General features: G+C 37.5%; 1 protein-coding gene across 1 annotated transcript in view; it reads right to left on the minus strand.

The window, feature by feature from the left end:
* Positions 1 to 20316, minus strand: part of TTC27 (tetratricopeptide repeat domain 27) — a 183843-nt gene that overhangs the window by 157879 nt on the left and 5648 nt on the right. Inside the window, exons 3-4 of the mRNA XM_072409253.1 lie at positions 17296 to 17467; positions 15818 to 15947 (exon numbers count right to left, since the gene is read on the minus strand). Coding sequence (XP_072265354.1) covers positions 15818 to 15947; positions 17296 to 17467 — 302 coding nt within the window. The remainder of the gene's footprint in view (positions 1 to 15817; positions 15948 to 17295; positions 17468 to 20316) is intronic.

Below are 20316 nucleotides of genomic sequence, written 5' to 3' on the forward strand. Positions count from 1 at the left end.
CACCCGGCGCTGGAACGAGAAGGACGTGGGACGATCAGCGGGACCAGGTAAGAAGCCGGCCGGCATCTTGTGGTCCGCCGGCCCACCCGGCGCTGGAACGAGAAGGACGTGGGACGATCAGCGGGACCAGGTAAGAAGCCGGCCGGCATCTTGTGGTCCGCCGGCTGGAACACGGACCCGACGCTGGAACACGGACCCGACGCTGGATAAGCACAGCGGGACCAGGTAAGTGGGATTTTAATATAGGCGAAAAAGTACGGGGTTATCGAAAGTTGCAAAAAATTTTTGCACGAAAAACTACGGGGTTAGCTGTTGGGAGGTTAAGCATTATAGGACAGGGACAACACCACTTGCACCCACCTCATTTTGCATGCCAAGGGATGCCTACCTGTCTTTTGATTCCCCACATGCCTTTAACAGAGTTGACTGGGCCTTCCTGCAAATGTTGTTAGAAACAGACAGAATCCATGGGACCCTAGGCCCAAAAAGCTCTGATTCCAATCATCTACAGGACATCTATTGCTGGCTACATTCTTTCCACCTTAAGGAAGACATTTGAGGGTAGTATCGTTACTAAGCCACATGCAATTGGCTACTCACGCAGAACTGTTACTTTACTTGGCGTATCCTGGACTCCCATTAGATCCTCCTCATCCAGCAAAAAAAGGTGCCCTGCTCTGTTTTGCCAAGCTCCAAAAAATCACAGAATAAGCTACTCTACAGCATTCTTCTAGTGGCTGCCAGACAACTGATCTTGTTCTTTAAAATGACCTGCATTACCACCTAAGACCCACCCCATCCCCTCCACCAACTTTTTGGATAGACAGAGTTATGAGAATGAAGGAACTCTGTGCCTAGGACAGTTGTAACAATAAATTTATTTTCTGTTCAGTGGTCCATATGGCTGTTGTTCTCCACTTTACTGTAAAAAAACACAAACTATAGTTCCTACACCCTAATCGTAACCTGCAGTTACTTAATGATCATAACTTTATTCAGAACCTTATGTCAACTACAGGTAGTCCTCGTGTTACATACAAGATAGGGACCGTAGGTTTGTTCCTAAGTTCAATCGGTATGTAAACTGGAAAAGGTACATTAATTTAATAAATGCAGTTAGCACATATGTTTGTCTCAACATAATTTTAGGCAGCATGGTATCAGTTACTGTATAAAATCGTCATGTGAGGTAATCAAAAACAAAGCAAAAATACAAAGCAAAAAAAAAAAAACAACTTTATGGAGCCTAGACATTAACTTCTGGAGCAAGCTGTGCTTTGATATGCAAAAGGAAAAACTGCAGAGTTTGTCTTGGTCATTATAGAGTTACAAGATGTTGCAAATTAGCTCTGTCTCAGCTGTGTTTAGCAAAGCTGAGCTCTGATTAGGCAAGATGTTTCCAAGCCCTTCTCAATAGAAGGTAATTCCTCCTCAGTTGGAGTGGGAAATATTCTTTCAAGACCCCCACCGGAGCTAGATGCCCATGTGCGTTCTTTTCACAGAAGTTCTCCCCAGCAGATAAAAATTACTCCATTGGAGACAGGAAGTTGCTGGCAATCAAACTATCTTTTGCAGGGCTCTCCTCACAAGGTCACTTTTTTCACCAACCACAAGAACCTCTAATACCTACAATTGACTCGTCTTCTCAACCCTCGGCAGGCTTGTTGGTCTTTGTTCTTTTCCCGTTTTGATTTTATAATTACCTTTAAACCTGGTTTGCTAAATCCCGAGCTGACACTTTTTCCCGCTCCTTTGATTCAAAGGATTCTAAAACCACTGCTGAGCCAGAGTATATTATCCCACCGGCCTGTATCCTTGCCTTGACCCCTGTTGAGTAATCTGCTATTCCACCAGGTAAAACCTTGGTGGCTCCTCAACTCTGCACAAAAATGTTACATTTGGCACATGACTCTAAACTCTCTGGCCACCCGGGCGTTCACAGAACTGTGAACTGTACTCTCGTCTTTACTGGTGGCCCAACCTTTGTAAGGATGTGATGGACTATGTCAAGGCCTGTGCTGTATGTGCTCAAATCACGTCCTCTAATTGTGCCCCAGCAGGACCGCTCTTACTCTGCCCATTCCTAAGAAGCCTTGGTGTCACCTGTCTAGTTATTTTATTAGGGCTTTTCTTCCAATTTGGGTGGTTCTGGATCGCTTTTCCAATATCGCCCATTTTGTACCCCTTCCAGCTTTATCATCATCAGCTGTGTTTGTGCCAGTCTTCTTTTGTGAAATTTTTAGGCTTCACAGTATGCCCAAGCATATAGTTTCTGATCGTGGGGTTCAATTTACCTGTCGCTTTCGGAAAGGCTTTTGCAGATCCCTGCAAACTTCTCAGCCTATTACCCACAGACTAATGGGCAGACGAAGAGAGTTAATCAAGCCCTGGAGCAATATCTCTGAGCCCTTGCTTCTGCCCACCATGATGACTGGGTAGCACAGCTACCATGGGCTGAGTTCACCCACAATAACCATGTTAGCACCAGCACCAAAGAATCACCATTCTACATTGGCTATGGCAAACATCCTCGCCTTCCGTCTCCTATACCCTGCTCTGACGAAAAACCTGCACTCAGTGCCCTGCAGAAAGACATTAACTGCATCTGGTCTTCTACTTGTGAGCATCTTAAACACGCAGCTCTCAGGTACAAGAAGTTTGCTGATCGGCGTTACTGTAAGGCGCCTCTTCTCCAACCTGGAGATAAAGTCTGGCTCTCCACAAGGAACATTTGTTGCAAGGTGCCTCCTCTGAAGTTTGCTCCATGGTTTTATAGGACCTTATGCCATTTCTGCCAAGGTTAACACAGTTTGCTACAAGTTACATCTTCCTTCACATCTCAAGCTGCCCAATGCCTTCCATGTGTCTCTTGCTTATGCCGTTGATCCTTAACTGCTTTTCTTGTCCCTCTCGCTGACTACTCCTGCACCCGATTTATCTCAGGAATATAAAGTCCATCAAACTCTGGATTCCAAGTTTTTTCACAAAAAGCTAATGTACCAAATTGATTGGGTGTCTGCACATCTTTTTCCCTTTCCCCTTAGACCCCAGCGGGTGGGGAGGCCACGTAAAATGGGGGTAATGTCACACTTATTTCTTCCTCACTAAAGTGCAAATGCGTCTCCCCTGCGCATGCGGGCAGTTCTGACAATGGGCATGCCTCTGTTTCCAAGCTTTATCAATTCCGTCCAATCTGCTGGTGAATCAGAAAATAGCCTCCTGACCAGTCGTGGCTAATTGGCTAGCTCACACAATGCACACAACGTATTTCCATTGTGCCAAGCTCTTAGTTCTGTTGAGCTAGTTCCTGTTCACCTGGTGCTTAATTCAGTGTTTCCTATGTCGAGCTCCTGCGTTAACTCCTTGTTGTCTAGTCTGTTGGTTCCTAGCCAACTTGCCTGTGCTGTTCCAGTGTTCCTGTCTGTCTGTGGATATTCCTGAGTCACCTGTGCCTCCTGTTGCTTCCAGTGTCTCCTGTGTTCCCTGTACCTGCAGTGGCCCCTGTGTCACTAGTGTCTGTGTCCTGGATCGCTGACAATTTAACCCTGGCATGTGACCTGACCCTCTCTTGCTTGCTGCCTTCCTCGACCCCAGCCTTCCTCAATTACTCTTCTGCTTTGTGATTTTTTCACCTCGGTGTGCCCAAGGACGGCAAACTGGCAGTAACCAGTGGCGCAACATCTTCACCATTAAAGGCTCTGGAGAAAACTGGTTACTGCTTAGACTCTGCGTCTTGGCCCTTATCAGGGCTCACACCAACTCTGTGCAAGCAGTAGCGCGCCCTCTAGTGATAAATATAGTATAGTATGTAAATATAATCAGGAAACTTGTGTTGTCCAGACCTGGTTAAGTGTGATACTTAAAATATTCAGCAAAAAAATAAATAATTAAAAAAGAGATCCTGGCAAAAAAAGTCTAGCTAAAAAAAAATAAAAAACAATTGCTGCTTCTGTATGTCAGGAACAGTATGGCATATAAATCACTGGAAAGCAGTATTGTTTTTAAATTTAAAAATAACCCAATAGTAATAGGACTTCTGTTGTGCTTAGGTCTTCTTAAGCGATCTCTCCTCTTCTTTCAAAGCCTAATACCCTCCAGCATCAACAAAGCCAAATAAAAATAGGATTTCTGAGGGAAGACCTAGCTGTGCTTGTCTCTTCTTATAAAATAAGACTGATGCCTCTAGCAATGTTCTGAATTTATAGCAAGCAAGAACATTACAGGGGGAAAAAAAATCACACACCAGAGAGAACAATGCAGTCTCACCACAAAGAAAGTTGCTTTGTTTGTTTTTTTCTATTCAATAGAAGTTGTATATACATCTTTTGCTTTGTTTTGTACAATTACATTTTCGACTATAAACATATAGTTGAAAATCAATACAAAAATAAGATGGAAAAGCATCTAACTTTTGACAAACACCAACTCATGAGATTCTTGGCTGTATACTTAGTAAAATAAACTCTAATTAGGAAAACAAATTAGCATAAATTTCGATGTGTAAAATAAACTTACTTTGAGCATGCCTTGGTGTAAAAATCTCCGTCCCACCAATTCCTACTCTAAAAAGAAAAAGCCAATCTACTGAGGCAACTCTATTTTAAAAAAAAATCATTGCCTACAATTGATATTAGTTATATCTCCCCTCCCCTAGTATATATAATTTTTTTTTTTTACAAACATAAAATGCAAGAACAATCAGGAAACAAAGAAATACATTTTCCTATTCATTTGACAATCAAAAATATTTGTTTAAAGCTGTATTTGTATCTGACAACTAAAGTTATAAACAAATGTACAATTGTGACATCCACAGCCTAAACGTGTTTTTTTTTTGTTTTGTTTTGCGAATTAGGCCTCCAGCCTGCATGGTAACACTATATCATGGCTGACATGGTAATTACATAATAGGTAACCACTTATACTGGTTCTCAATCATTAGTGGGCATGGAAGCTGTGATTGACAGCTGACTTAGACAGATAGCAGTGACTGCTGCTAGCAGTCAAAGGAGGAATATAGATTATAATTCCCTCAATCAAAAGGTATTATGCAAGAGAGCATTGATTTACATATTGTAGACAGTAAGTAGTTAAGCACCCAATGACCGTCAGTAGAAGCACACAGATTTCACTGCAAGGTGACTGCGAACAACTCGTTAAAGGGCCCAGTTTTGTATGCATTTAGCATTCTATTTCACTGTTCATTTCCAGACATCTGATGTAGCCCACTAATGTCAATATTGTCACAGGTTTTTCAGTTCTTTAAAGAGCAACTAGCCTCTAAAGGTGTACTTCCATCTGGTCTAAACTCAAATACAAATCTCTGAAAACAGCCATTTGTCCTTTCTGTTGCATTTGTCAGTAAAGACTGCATATGGCTGAGCAATATTTAAACCTAAGCTTCATTCTCATTACAGTTGAATGCACTGCCATGTCCTGCATTTAGCAGCCTGTTGTTTTGATTAGGCAACCCACCACAGCACAGAAATATGGTAAATGCTGATCTTTTGAATTACAGTACAAACAACACATGCCAGTGAATTGAATTGTGCTGCTCTGCTACAGTGCATTTGAGGTTCCAAAACAAATAATGACAACCCTATGCATGCGTGTTGCTGCAGTCAGCAAGCCTATGTATAGTAGAGAAAAAAAATTCTGAATTAAGATCAAGACGCAAGACAAGTTTCACAGCTTGTCATTCTGTTCAATTTTAAAAGCCAGGGGATGTTGGCATTTCTAAATCAAAATCCACGAAAACCTGAATAAATGCAGGTGTACTTATTTATATTTTTCACAAACAGCTTCAGTGCATAGTACCTTGCTTAAAGTGTATGTCAATACAAAAACTAAACAAAAAAAGTGCATCATTGCAATGCATGCATATTTCAACATGTTTAATACCTTGAAAAACACCTGTTTTGATTTTGTCCATGGAAACATATCAGCAAATGTACCTGTGACATTTTTTTGCAGCGTATATAGAATGTGTGTATGATTTTAGATCCAAGCCAAATTACCATCCTGGAGGACAAAGATGTCCCGTCTTTCAGTCTCTTTTCTGGTACTGGTGCTGGATGCCGATAGCTGTTCCAATGGAAGTGTAACTACCATGATCTTTTGTTCTACAGCCATAATAAAAGTAGATGTACAATGGTCTCTAATCAAAGCTTGAAAAAATTAATTACAATTTATCTCTGCAACAATGTAAACAATGTTGAAGCTGAGCTCAAGGCAAACAGCTAAGTAAACCATTGCAGAACATTTACATTAGCTATGCATAAATACACATAAATATACACATATGTGTATATTTAGAAAGTAAAAATGTCACTTTTTGGAAAGAAATAAAATTGTTATGTTTATGTTATGTTCAAGCCTTGTTTTGCCCTTAGGGGCCTGCAAAGCATGGCATGAAATAAAAGCAGTTAATGGTTTTTGCATTAGACCAGCTGAGTGCCAGTGAAAGGAATAAAATATAAAAGAGCCTTTAACCCCAGGGTTTCTTTTTTTTTTGAAACAGGATTCAGCTGACCTAGTAGTTTGCTGCCTTATACTACTATAACATGTGAAAACAAGCATGAACAGACAGCTCAGCACAAAATAATAAAAAACACGCAATTCATTTACATTAAAAAAATCTGCAAAGGTAGCAAATACAACTAAATGATGTTGTGCTTTTCATGAACAACTTACTGGAATCAACTAAATTAGATGGAACTAAAGTTGAATTTTAACAATTTGGCATCAAGCAGGGCTTTACTGCAGAAAGGGCAAGGTGATGTCTCTGCTGCACTTAGTTTTTTTACCTGCCTAATCTCCGTCTCTTGTGTCAAAATTGGCTGAGTGGCACACTGAATGTTCATTCCCATGCATCTGAACGGGAGTTGCATTATCCTGATCAGGCCAATCAAAATGGGCAAAGATTGGAAGGACGAAGAAGATGGAGGTGCCCACAATGAAACCTGGGCAAATATGGCACCTCATGCTGTGAACAGAGGTCCAAACAATAACATATTACACAAGTACAAAATATAGAATGATCCTATGTCATCGTCCGTATCCGTCTGTCATTTGCAGCTCCTATTCAATGCACAGTGCTACGTAATATGTTAGCGCTATATAAGTACTGATTAATAATAATATTAATAATACAGTTCCAAATAGATGTTCAGTCGGCAGGGGCAGTCAGCAACTGCAGGCTGGACTTCTTTTCTTTGATTAGCCCAGAACGCTTTTCAGAAATTATAGCAAGGAAGCTACTCATTTTGAAAGTTAATTTGTAAAACAAACATTTCACACACAAAAAAAAAATAACTATGCATATATAAAATACAAATTTTTATGAATGTAAAACAATACTATCAAAAAAACAAAATACATTTTACAAAATTACAAATTGTCACACAGAATATTGTTACTTATTCCCTCCAATTAATTCTGCGTGAGGTAAGAAAGAGGCTTGTCACCTTTAAATTCAGGAATAGATCTTATGCCCTAAAGAGCTCATGCAGCACTAGTTGGTCAGGCCCTCTGATATTGCATGCAACCAATAAGTATTATAGCACTTTATCTCATAATGATTCTAAACATCATTCAATATCAATTGTAACACTAGGTCGTGTCATCGGGCATCTGCCAACAGTTGGAATGTGTGTAACTAGCACCTTAAGTGCTTAGCAGTAGAAGCCATTAAGCTCTCCTACACTGGCTGTGATCATTACACACCTAGTATGTGTTCCTTTTATTTCTACACCACCCATCGCACAGTTTTTTTGTTTTTTTCTAAACACACAACAAAAAAACTCTCAACTCACTAATTCCTTCCATTCTCAGGATGCTGAAAAAAAAACATTTTTCAAAGTAATCCCTGTTGATATGAATTTCTTTCGACATTCATCTTTTACCTGGTCATTGAATGCTTCTGGGTAGACATATCACTAAATATGCATACAGGTCTCCTATGAATAAAAGGTCATGTAACCTATTTTTCACTATAACCTTTGGTTTCTCATAGTGTGCATTGCTATTTACCTTTCTAATAATGGGAAATCTTGGCTTTTATTTTGATCTTTGCAATATACCCTAGTATTTTGTTTGGATAAATTATAGTGCAGGCATGGGACCTGGATATTTTACACTATATCCTTTAATAAATATATTAGAATAAGGTAAAATATATATGGTATCCCCTCATGTCTTTCCACTTAAGAATTTGTGTTTACTCTTTGCTTCTTGTTCATTGTTTTCAGCATTATGTTTTATGACTTTCTGACAAAAGCTGCATACACACGTGCAATTATTATAGTTGAAAAGGATCTTTCACGATCCTTTCCAACGACTAAGGACTGCATGATGCATGAACGAGTGCTGTACATGCAGCACCGTTCTGCTCTGTGGAGAGGGACGCCAGAGCGGCACCCTGCTGCATGCTCTCCCCCTTCCCTTGCAAAAGGATCGGTAGACGACAGGCGCTGTACACATGCCAGATTCTTGTCCAATATCGGCCCTGAGCCGATTATCGGGCAAGAACTGTAGCTTTAGGGATGCTGGGGTTGGTAGCTTTTTCTCTAGTCTCTGCCCACCTCCTTCCCCTTCCATTTACTATTTGTTGGGCTTCTGTATTGGTTTTTCTTATACTTCATATTTCCATTGTTCCATGTTACCATTTCAACATCCAAATATGGGTGGGGGGGGTCTCCTTGTGTGCTTTATTTTTTGCTCCCCCCCACAGTGGTGGTGTCAGCTGAATGTGGCTTTCAGCCACAGGGGACAATGAACTCTGGTGATCTTTGAGGCTTGGTATATTCTACCTTCCCCTCCCTTTTATCTTACATTTTGAAATTTCCCCTTCTCTTTAATTTTCTTGAATCTTTTTTTGTTCCTCGCCTTCCCATTCTTTCTCTTTCAACGTTATTTTGTTCTGTTGTGTAGGTGGGTGTATTTATTTGTGCACTTCAAGTGTCCTACTTGGTTGCTTTATTTGAATTATGCCAGCAAATAAAACTATATCTCCTAAATCATATGGAACTTAAAATTCTTTGAAAAAAAAGCTGTTTTGAGTCCCATGAGCCCCACTTTTGTGTGCAAGAGAAACTCATAGGGTATAACCATTTTCTTTAGATAATGCTGTTTAGGTTTGTACACCTGCAATTCAATGGGAGCCTGCCCCTTTCCAACATATGTTTGCTCTTCGTTTTATTATATTGTCGAAACTATTCCTGTGTGTCACCCATTTTTCTATGCCTTTTTCCATAAAACGTAACACTACCAATATGGGTTATTTTTATGTCACTCTTTGCTATACTTCCCCATAGGGCTTTCCCTGGTTGACACTCTTATCCTTACTGTACATGCCTTGTTCTGACTTGTCTCTTTAGGACTGTTCTCCTGTCCAATTAAAAATAAAGAATTGCTTTGTGAGCTCTTATATGTTGTCTTATTAGGGAAACAAAATGGTGTCTTTTGATGCATATATTGTGCATTTTGGTAGTTTTGTTGTTGAAAGAATATTTTGTACAGTGTCCCATCAGACACAGGCCTCCCCTACCATTGGAAGGGCTCTGCACTCGTAAGAATAAAGAAAAAAGAAAATTGCAGTGGTGTGTCCCATATGAACAATGTTTTAGTAAAGAAAAAAAGAAGTTGCAGTGGTCTGGCCTGTGTTTTTTGCTTGCTACAGTGGGAGTCAGATGTTTTCCTGGTTGGTCCTTGTGCACTCACAGCTTGTCCCTACAGGCTTCATTTGAAAAATCTGGGAGCAATGCCACTATTTATTTGTTTCAATTTTAATCGCACATTTAAAAAAAAGTGAGGGTTTAACAGAATTCTGAGAAAATGGCCTAATCAACAAGAAGAATCTGTTGGAGTTTCAGTTTGCAAAAAAAAAAGAAGCTTGATGAAAATGATGAGGACAGACAAGCTGCCAAAGCATATAAACAATGGCACGCATTTACAGCATGCTGCATATACGTACAAACTCTTAGGCTTCAGCCCTTATAAAATCAAGCAGACAAAAGCAAACAGCAACACCACTAAACACACAACCAGTTTAAGGTTGGCTGCCTTAAACAAATTTACGATTCTATCAATGCTTTTTTTCAAAAAAGAATCTTGAAGACATTATCATCATAATATTACAACAGCAATTACATACTTTAATGTGCTTTAAAGCAGGCCTAAACTGAAAATATAAACTGTCATATAATTAACTTCCTGGCTCCAGGTGACTGTTTAAGCTCTTGACAGCATAGCAAATGCTCTGTGTAGTGTAGAGCACAGCTTTGTGTGTCTTGTCCCCAACATTACGCACTCATGGTCTAACACCGTCACAGTAAGGGCTTCACTTAAGAGCGACAAGATCACTACTAGACTAGACTCAACATTGGAGCAAGAGCATGCAGACAGGAGGTTGTTGAAAGAGACATCAGTAAGAAAAATAAAATAAGTAAAAATATATATACACCATATACACCATATGCTTGAAAAAGTCCCAAAATATGTTCTAATATTAAAACCACCCGGCTACTATACATGTCAAAGTTGCCAAAAATCTGACAGGAAAAACAACATCTAATTGAACTATATACTAATATACACAAATGGGCAGACACTTAATGCTGAAAGGAAGTAAGCAACATAGGGACTGATGGTCTTGCCCATCCCATTCGGCTTGCTCCTACTTTCTGCTCAATTACAAGAGCACTCAAAACCCATTTTTTCAAAATTGCCTACCCATCTTCTGTCTTTTGAAACAGTCACTACTTTTCCCCACTTCATATCTCCCATCCTATTGTGTGTTAATTTCCCCACCTAGTAGATTGTAAGCTCTTTGGGGCAGGGTCTTCTCCTCCTCCTCTGTCACTGTCTGTATTCGTCTGTCATTTGCAACCCCTATTTAATGTACAGCGCTGCGTAATATGTTGGCACTATATAAATCCTGTTTATCAATAATAATAATATTAACTTAACACCAGATGTTGGTAATACCCAAGTCATCCACACAAACAAAGAACTCAAAATGAAAAGTCCCTAAATAAAGTTATGTGTAATAAAGTGGAATGGCACAGGGAATAAGTATTAAGCATTCTTACTGAAATTTAGTTAAAGCGTACCTAAACTCAAATATTTTACTTTACATAAAAGGATTGACAACCCTTACATGTAAAGCAAAAATGTTAATTATTTATTTTTATTTTTTAAATTGAAACTTATATCAAAAAAGGGTGCAGCAACTCCCATCTCAGTCTTGATCGCTGTGGCAATCAAGACTGAATGGGAGCGCAGAGCCTCTCGGGATGCAGCGCCATCGAGGGATCTGCGGGAATAAAAGCAAGTGTTATTTTTTTGTTTTCAGTTAGTTCCGCTCTAATACTTTGTAGAAAAGCCTTTACTGGTAATTTTTTGGATACAAAACTTACCTGCATTTTTGTATATTGATATATGTTTATGTGGAATATGCATGTATCAATCTTTTGTCTACATTTCTTTAAAGTATTTTTTTTTCTTATACATGCAGAAGTTACTAAGTAGCACCTTGCAGATCCTGCTAAATTATATACTTTATATTATATAAATTATAATTATATAAATTGCATTAACTGGATTAAAGGAACTCTTTGGTGGCCAGTCTTTATTATTTTACCATTTTTTAAGGTTATTAAGGTTAATTATTAAGGTTAATACAGATAAAAATAATAGATGTTAAAAAAGGGAACCTGATAAAAATACTGCAATCCTTTATTAGCAAAAATGTTTTTCGAATGCTAAATTTCAAGGTTTATCTGCACATAGGCAGAAATGTTTCAAGGGTCAGTATGACCAACAACCATGGACACATTTTGTAGATACCAATGCTCGTTGTTGATTTTTACTCTAAAAACTGCAGAGCAATGGTGGCTTAGGTTAAGTGCTGCAACCAAAATGGACTAAATTGGCGAGGTAATTTTCTTTAATATCCAACTGTGCAATCTGGTCATCTTCAGGTTAGCCTGCCATTAGTTTTTCGGCTGTGTTGCCTTGCTAATTAGAACTACTTTCAAAGCATATTTTTATGCCTCCCATACCGCCGTGGTGGGGGGGAAGTATCTTGAGAGTAATTTATGGTAAAGTAGCCTAGCAGGCAGTTTTTAATTGAGTCCCCATGTAATCAGATCAGAGCCCTCACATAGATAATATGTTATTATGAAGGTAATGGGGGGATGGTTATAGGAAGATTCAAGTGATTTGATGAAATAGATAAGGCTGCTAGGCGAATTTAAGGGTTCTCCAGGTTTCAAACGGATGAAGGACAAATATATTTTGGAACAAATTGAGCAGATTAATGAAGATTATAATTACATTTGTAATTACATTACAATTACATGAATAAAACCTGATGCACAATAAATATGAGTTTGAATATAGCAAAAAAATTTCTACTCATCAATGGAATGTGTGTGTGTGGTATGTTATCAAGTATCATAATTTTTCTGCAAAGATTTATCTCTGTACTGATGTCTGCTCTAGTTCTTTTTTCATAGATTCAAATTGATGAAGGAATTACACTTTTTGTGTTGATTTAAATCAAATATATTAAATTATAAAAAAAACTTCCAAAGAAAAGTGACAGTAAAGAAAGGGGCATCTGAATAAAGAAAGATGCACCATTTTATCATGTCCCATTACATTTCTGTTTGATCAAGTATGTGTTTCAGTAATACAAATGTAAGGGAAAATGGACTAGTGGGATGCAGTGTTTTTCAAAGGAACCCTCCTTTGCAGGGAGCTCGAGCTTTCTCTGCTGGTTGTTTAAAATTTCTGCCCTGGGGCTGCCTTTACTGGGAATCTGTAAGAGTAGCATGGAGCAGATTCCCAATTTCGAGTCCCACAAGCCTATATAGCACACCTGGTGCTAAGAGAGACATACTGGTTTTAAAGCAAGCCTGGACAGTTGGTTTATGTTAGCCAGGAGGCTAAAAAAAAATTTATAATTTTTATTTTGTTGTCAGCAGGTTCCCTCAGCTTTGAGGGAAGACTGTTTTTGACATTTTTGGGCTTATTAAAATATGGGCAGGAGCCCTAAAGAGACACTGTTGCTTGGAGTTACCTCATTGCTAGCCTGACATTTGACGCTAATACTCCACACAACCCAAAAGTAAAATATTGTCAGCAAGTACACTTTTAACCCAGAAATAGACAATGCAATATTTTAGTCTAAATCATACAATAGTTTTTCACATTTTTCAATGTGGAGGAGCTGTTTTTTTCATACAGTCACAGCATAAGGTAAGTATATACATACCTAAGACCCTTAATATATGAAAAATTAAAGGAAAAAAAAGTATGCACCCCTAAGAAACCATTTGAAATTTACACTGAAAATGTACTTAAAACTAAAAATTCTAGAACAGACATTCACCTTGTGTATTTTCCAAAAGTCATTTTTTTAAATCCAGAAGACATTTTTACTGCTTATCAGTTTTTTTATTCATGGGGGGACTCACTACCCTTGGCAAACACGTATGGAGATAGAGCTGGCTCAGAATAAATTAGGCAGGAGAGACCTTGTGGATATGCACAAGAGCAAAGTGATAAATCATTTTCATTTCACTAAGACAAAGTTTCAATTAAGTGTAATCAAATGCACTGAGTGTTCATCAAAAAAAAAAGATTATTCACTTTCAAGATAAGGTTAATTCAGTTTTATTTCAGCCGGGCTCATACCGAAATCCAACATCATGGTTCAAGACCTGCTAAGCCTTGTTTGTGAGCTGAGATGTCCTTTCTCCCTGAACAAACAACTCATCAAATATACTTATCACTGCCTTTCAGCTCTATATCATTCTCTGACTACCACTCTGCTATGTGCTTAGCTGCCCACTCTGTGTTTTGACTTTTAATGACCAGCAGCTGTTCCTGTCCTTGCAAGCAGTGCTGTAAAGAAATATATTCTATAAATCAGGCTCCCTGACATCTAGAGCTTTTAGGATTGCAATAAAGTATGCATCATTTAGGAACTGTAATGCATGATATGAAGATTTGTGTATGCTTGCATGCTCGGCCATAGAGCTGGAGTGAAGCTTTTCAAAAGACAGCTTGTACTACTCGAAGCACATATTAGGATGCTAATCTAACTGAAAAGAGAAGATACATTCTACTTTAAGATAAGGTAAACTGAAATGAAAAGAAAAGTTATATTTTTCTTATGATTCTGTTTAACATATTTGTATATGAAACCTGACATGTACAGTGGCTCAAAGGTTAGCATTCTTGCCTCGCTACGTCCCAGCCAGGACACTATTTGAAAGAGGTCTGCATTTTCTTTCCATGTTTGCATGGGTTTCCTCCCACATTCCAAAAACATGCAGTTAGATTAATTGGTTTCTGCCCAAAATTGAGCCTGTGAGAAAGGCATTAAAAGGTAGAGACATTAGATTGTGAGGGACAGCTAGTGACATGACTGCAGACTTTGTAAAGCGCTGCACAATATGTTGGCACCATATAATAATTGTGTAGTAATAATAATAATATTCATAAAATCTAAAGCTGCGTACACACCTGCAATTTTTCTCGTTGGAAAGGATCTTTCACGATCCTTTCCAACGAGAAAAGACTGCACGATGCATGAACGCTGCTGTACATACAGCACCGTTCATGCTCTATGGAGAGGGGAGGGGGAGAGCGACGGAGCGGCACCCTGCTGCGCGCTCTCCCCTTCCCTTTCATTAGGATCGGTCGTCGTCCATCGTCCATGGATCCGCCAGGACGGTCGTCGGACGATGGACGACGACCGACTGTACACACGGCAGATTTTCGCCCGATAATTGGCCGATACCGATTATCGGGCGAGAAAAATTTGCCGTGTGTACGCAGCTTAAGGCTACCAAGAATAAGATTTTCTTGTCATTTCCACATGTTGGCCTGTTTACTTAGCAACTGGGTGCACAGACATCAAAGCATTGCATCATGAAAAAAGAAGAAAGGGATATATATTCCCCAGACCCAGAAGATCTGACTTTACATTACAATATACAAGCAAATGTGTATTCCAAGTCGAGATTCCTCCAATATTTTCTTTAATAGGCTTCATTTACAAAGTTACCATACTAGAATAAGAATATTTTGGGGTTTATTAATAAATGTTTTCACAACACGTTCACAAAACTTGGGCTTTTCACATTTTTCTCTATTTACGTCATTTGCTACAAAGTAAAAATCGATCCATATCTCTTTGTGGGAATTGCACTTTATTAATAAATAATCCATGTTTAGCATCTTTTTCCACTTTTACCCCTACCTACTATTTTGCTGTTATTAAAAATGTTGCATACACCTAAATCTACCTTAATATTTGGCAGCATTGCAGAAATGATGGTAGCATTGGACAGAACAGTGAAAGATTGAATTTCACATATACAGTTCTGAGGTTTCAAGATAAATTAGCTAATAGTTTTCCATTCCTAAAAAAAAGAGATAAACTACACAAAAATATAATCTATACATATTAAAAAAATATATATTACAAAAATAAAATTGTGTTGAATATATATCTTATCAATATCATGGAAAATCTCATTCCAAATTTAGTAGTGGAACAGTGGAAGGAATTAAACATGGTAGAGAAAGCTGATTAATTTTGTACAGTATGCAAGCTGTACACAACTGACAGAGAGGGAGGATTTTACCCCATATTATGCTACAGTGAAATGAAGCATACCCTGCAGTTACACTGTTGAGACCCATAAACAACATTTTTAGTCTTTCGAAACATAGATAATATGTAGGAGATAAAAGTATAAAAACAGAAAGTAAAAAATAAAGTAAAAGATTGTTACCATACCTCTGAAAACTGTTCAAAGAGAGCAGATGGTAAAAAATCTTGAGGCTCCGAATGAACAGGGGGTCCAGTCCAATTACTCTGGACAAACAAATGTAGACAGCTAACACCCAATAGGAATACCAACTGTTGTCTGTGAACAAAATAAATAACATTTAGGTTAAGGAGCAACAATGTGATATAGATTATATAAATCAAGAATAAACTTCAAGTCACTGACAAGTTAGATTTGACACTAAGGCACTATAACATTAAAATCCTAATTAATCTTAATATACAAAGCCAGTATAAAGGATTATTGAGGTTATAACCCAATTCAATCAAAATGTTATTTTCAGCAGCCCAGTTTCTTCATAAAGGAGTGAAGAAATCCCCATTTCACTCATGTGGTTATATATAAAAAAGTGCAAGCAAGAGGAGGTTAAAGTACCATAAACACTAAAAATTTAGCCCAGGAGAGTTGCAAATTTAGGGAGGTAACTACCATAACAGATAGCACCAATAACCAAATAAAGATCCACCACCAGGCATCAAGACCTGCTTTGAGACGTATTCACAAAGTCTGTCATATAGGTCTTGAACAGTCTGTAATCAAAATTATTTAGGTCTCCAGTTCTTTAAAGGCAGAAATCTATTTTGCTCTTTATGAAATCTTTTTGCTCTAAAAATGAAGGCCGACAACAAGACCCCAGAGCTTGCATGTGGTATTCTTCAAAACATGAACCTAAATTCAGTTGAAATGTTATAAAAAGACCTAAAGAAAGCAGGTTATGTAAAGAAACCCACCAGCATCCAAGAGCTGAAGTTGATGATGTGCAGGACTTTTCAACAGTTACCACAAGCTTTAAATTGCAGTCAATGCTGTGCATGATTCATATACTTTTGCCACATGCAGATATGTTACTGGATTATTTTTTCAATAAATGTGTGACCAAATGAAATAATTTTTGTTTAATTTGTTTAACTTGACCCGAAGTGCTTCAAAACACACATCCATAAAACACAATGCATTTTTTTTCCTAAAGTAGCAGTATAGCTCCAGCACTTTAAATTATAGCCCTAAATATCTTAAATGTGATAACAAAATACATTGGGTTATACATTTATTTTCAAAAATGAAAATTTACCACAAATGTTACAGTGTTCCATTGAAAAATAACATATTAAATAATATGTCCCTATCCCCAATCAAGCTAGTAAACTAAGTGGATTTAATAACTAGCAGAGTTTTCACTTGGGGCATAAATTGATTTTGAGGCATAAATTTAATTGAGCAAGGTCAAATTTAAGTTTATACAAAAAAAAACTTTCATTGCCTATATTTCTGTACCTACTGATTACTACTTATTGTTTCTAAATGGTCCTGTACATGCAAGACACAATGGCATTAAAAATGTTTTTGCACCGATTAGGGTTAACAATAGTACTCAGTGTTTTTTACTGTACTAGTATGTATCACACAGCTATAAAATAAAGATTACCTGTCATTATTAAGCTCTGTGGCCGAGTCCAGGAATGTAGAAATCTGTCGCTCCAGGTAACAGTCCAATTTTTCATCTGGGTCTGGAGCACCAAAGATCTCCTGCATCAATGGACTGAGTAAAATAGCCTCATAATTTCCTTCAAAAAGCTGCTGCAACAAGGATGTTATTTCTGCAAGGAAAAAAAACAGTCTGGAAAACCACGCAATACAAATGATTGTGCCATATAAGATCACTACAGGTTGTAAGGACCAAAGAATGCAAAAAACAAACAAGAAAATAGCAAGCAATTCAGTTTATATCTGGCGGATATGAGTGTACATGTAAATGAATCCTCACTTTTTGCTCAGAAATGTAATATAATACATAAATGATGCATTTACCTTTTTGGGTTCTAGTTTTACAAGGACACTGCATTTCTGACAAGATCAACAGGTATTTTCTGTGCTTACTGAAAATGAGAATTGGTGGATTGCAATACAATACATTTTTGTCTGTTTTTTTCTTTTTATTTTATATACATACATGATAATGTATGCATTTCTGCATTTCTGCAAATATATATATATTTACACACACACATATATACTTTAAAAAATCTGTACCATTTCCTTAAGAAACTCATTCCCTAATACAGGGATGATATTTCATAATGGTACTGATGCTTCATATTTCCCAGAATCGAATAATTCTATAAAAAAAATACCTGAATTTTCTTAATTATAGGAAGACCTTTCGGAGTGATTTTTTCAACAAAATGAAAAGTCAAGTGTAAAAGATTCTTTGATTTTTAACCCACCTAAACTTGCTCAATCAGCATTAAAGCCACAGAACTAGTATTTTTAGGATCCATATTTTTTAGGTGCAGATTTCCTTTAAAAGCAGTAAGAATCCTGCAACACATGATAACATGTAAATAAAAAAAATGAATAGAGCAGTCAGCCCAGTTCACAGCTGATTACTCAAGGACATGGAGACAGGGTTGGGTTGGATTTTGAATTGATTTTTTAATCTATACTGCATAGCTTAAATATCATTGTGAAAGGACAACAGTGTAAGCGCCAAGATTTTGTTTTCTTTTTTCTCCAAACTTCTGTGCTAAAGGACAAACACAGCTGCCAAGCTGCAATAACGAAAATTGCTATCCTAAAAAGTAACAAAATGACAACACAACCACTATAATCAACATGTGACAGATACAGACTTGCTCCAAAAGGATGCTTATCAACAAAATGATGGTCCCCTGGGTCCGATCAGAAAATACAACCTTATAACGAATTCAAGAGCCCTGGAATAATCTTTAACCAGAATTCACATATACCTGCCTAGCCAATGTTTGAGCACTATGAAAAAAAAAAAAACAATAGCACTATTACATTTTTTTAACTGCTGTCACTTCCCTTTTTAGGCTGTGCACACTTCCCTTTTTAACATGCAAAAATTATTATTTTGCTTTAAAATGTCAGATATTTCTTGGTTCCTTATACTGTCATGATATAAATCAACACACAGTTTGCTAAACATTAACTCCTAGATTGTAAGCTCTTCGGGGCAGGGTCCTCTCCTATATTACTGTCTGTATCTGTCTGTCATTTGCAACCCCTATTTAATGTACAGCGCTGCGTAATATGTAGCCGCTATAATAATCCTGTTTAATAATATTAATTAACAATCACAAACCTAATCTTGGAATTGAATAAAAGAGTATTGCCTCATCGAATTCTAGTAAAGTGAAAGTTTTTCAATATTTTATTTTCACATTGTATATAGAAATACATCCAACAAAGGACATCCAACATATGGACAATTCCTAGATGTGCTGTGTTTAGCAAAAGATTTTTTTTGCAAGTCATGCAAACTGTACCCCAAACCCCCCTACCCCCACCCACCTCCAACCTGTACAGGAGCGAGCAGGGAAGCCTGTTCTTATCTAGGAGTTGTCTGTATGTCGGATGTCCTTAGCCCCGAGGACTAACTGTAATAATAAAAGTATTTCTAGGACAGGAAGGCAAAAACAGGTACAGGGCAAATTGTGGTACAAAGCATTTATAGCTAGAGCAATTTGCAAACTTGCAAAATTGCAAAATTGCAAAATTTATTGGCTGTTAACAATTCAGCACATGCAGAACACTGAAAATAACCAGATTACAAGATTTCTGGCAGCATCAGGAGGAATATTTTTACAAATCTCAGACTAATATCACAAAATACTTTTAATGGTTTGTATCAGATCTTTTATTTCAATTTGGGATTTTATCGGTACCTAAACAAGCTAATATTTATAAGAAGTGATGGACTGTTTATGCAATATAATTAAATGTATCGTAATAGGAAGATATAAGGCGAATAAATGGGGTGATAATTTATGTGAATTTTGACAAAATGTTTAATAATGCATTGAGTAAGCTTGGAAATAAGCAATGGAATTAATGGTAGGTACATCATGAATTTCCATCCTTAGGCTGCTTGTTGGTATATCGCATATGGGCGGCGGGGTCTTCACTAGTGATCATTAGGTAAAGTTTTATTGAACTGGTTGGAGGTCACAATGTGGTGCCCTATTCTCAAATATTTGAGGTTCTGTATGGGACCGTTCTGTCAAATCACTATGAAAAGCATGTGTCAAAGTGGTATTAACATGTGAAAGTTTTGGAACATTTTTGAAAATGCAAGTGGATTAAAGTTATCTCCGAAGAATTAATGTAGATGAACCAATTCTTGATTGTTTTGTGGTTAATATCACTCTATTTTTTTAATATTGTCAAACATGTATGAAACGTCCTTCTGATGAAGCCTGGTGGCGAAGCTGTAAAGGACAGAATACTGCATATTCAATGTTAATTAATCGATCATTATTGTGATGATTTTTTAACATAATCAGTAATTGTACAATGTATGCATTTATTATATATGAATTCAATGTATATGTGAAATTTTATAAATATTAGCCTGTTTAGGTACCGATTAGATCCCAAATTGAAATAAAAAAACTTTATGAAGACGGCCAACTACTTGGTGCAT

Source organism: Pyxicephalus adspersus, chromosome 4 (assembly GCF_032062135.1).
Source record: "Pyxicephalus adspersus chromosome 4, UCB_Pads_2.0, whole genome shotgun sequence".
Lineage (NCBI taxonomy): Eukaryota > Metazoa > Chordata > Amphibia > Anura > Pyxicephalidae > Pyxicephalus > Pyxicephalus adspersus.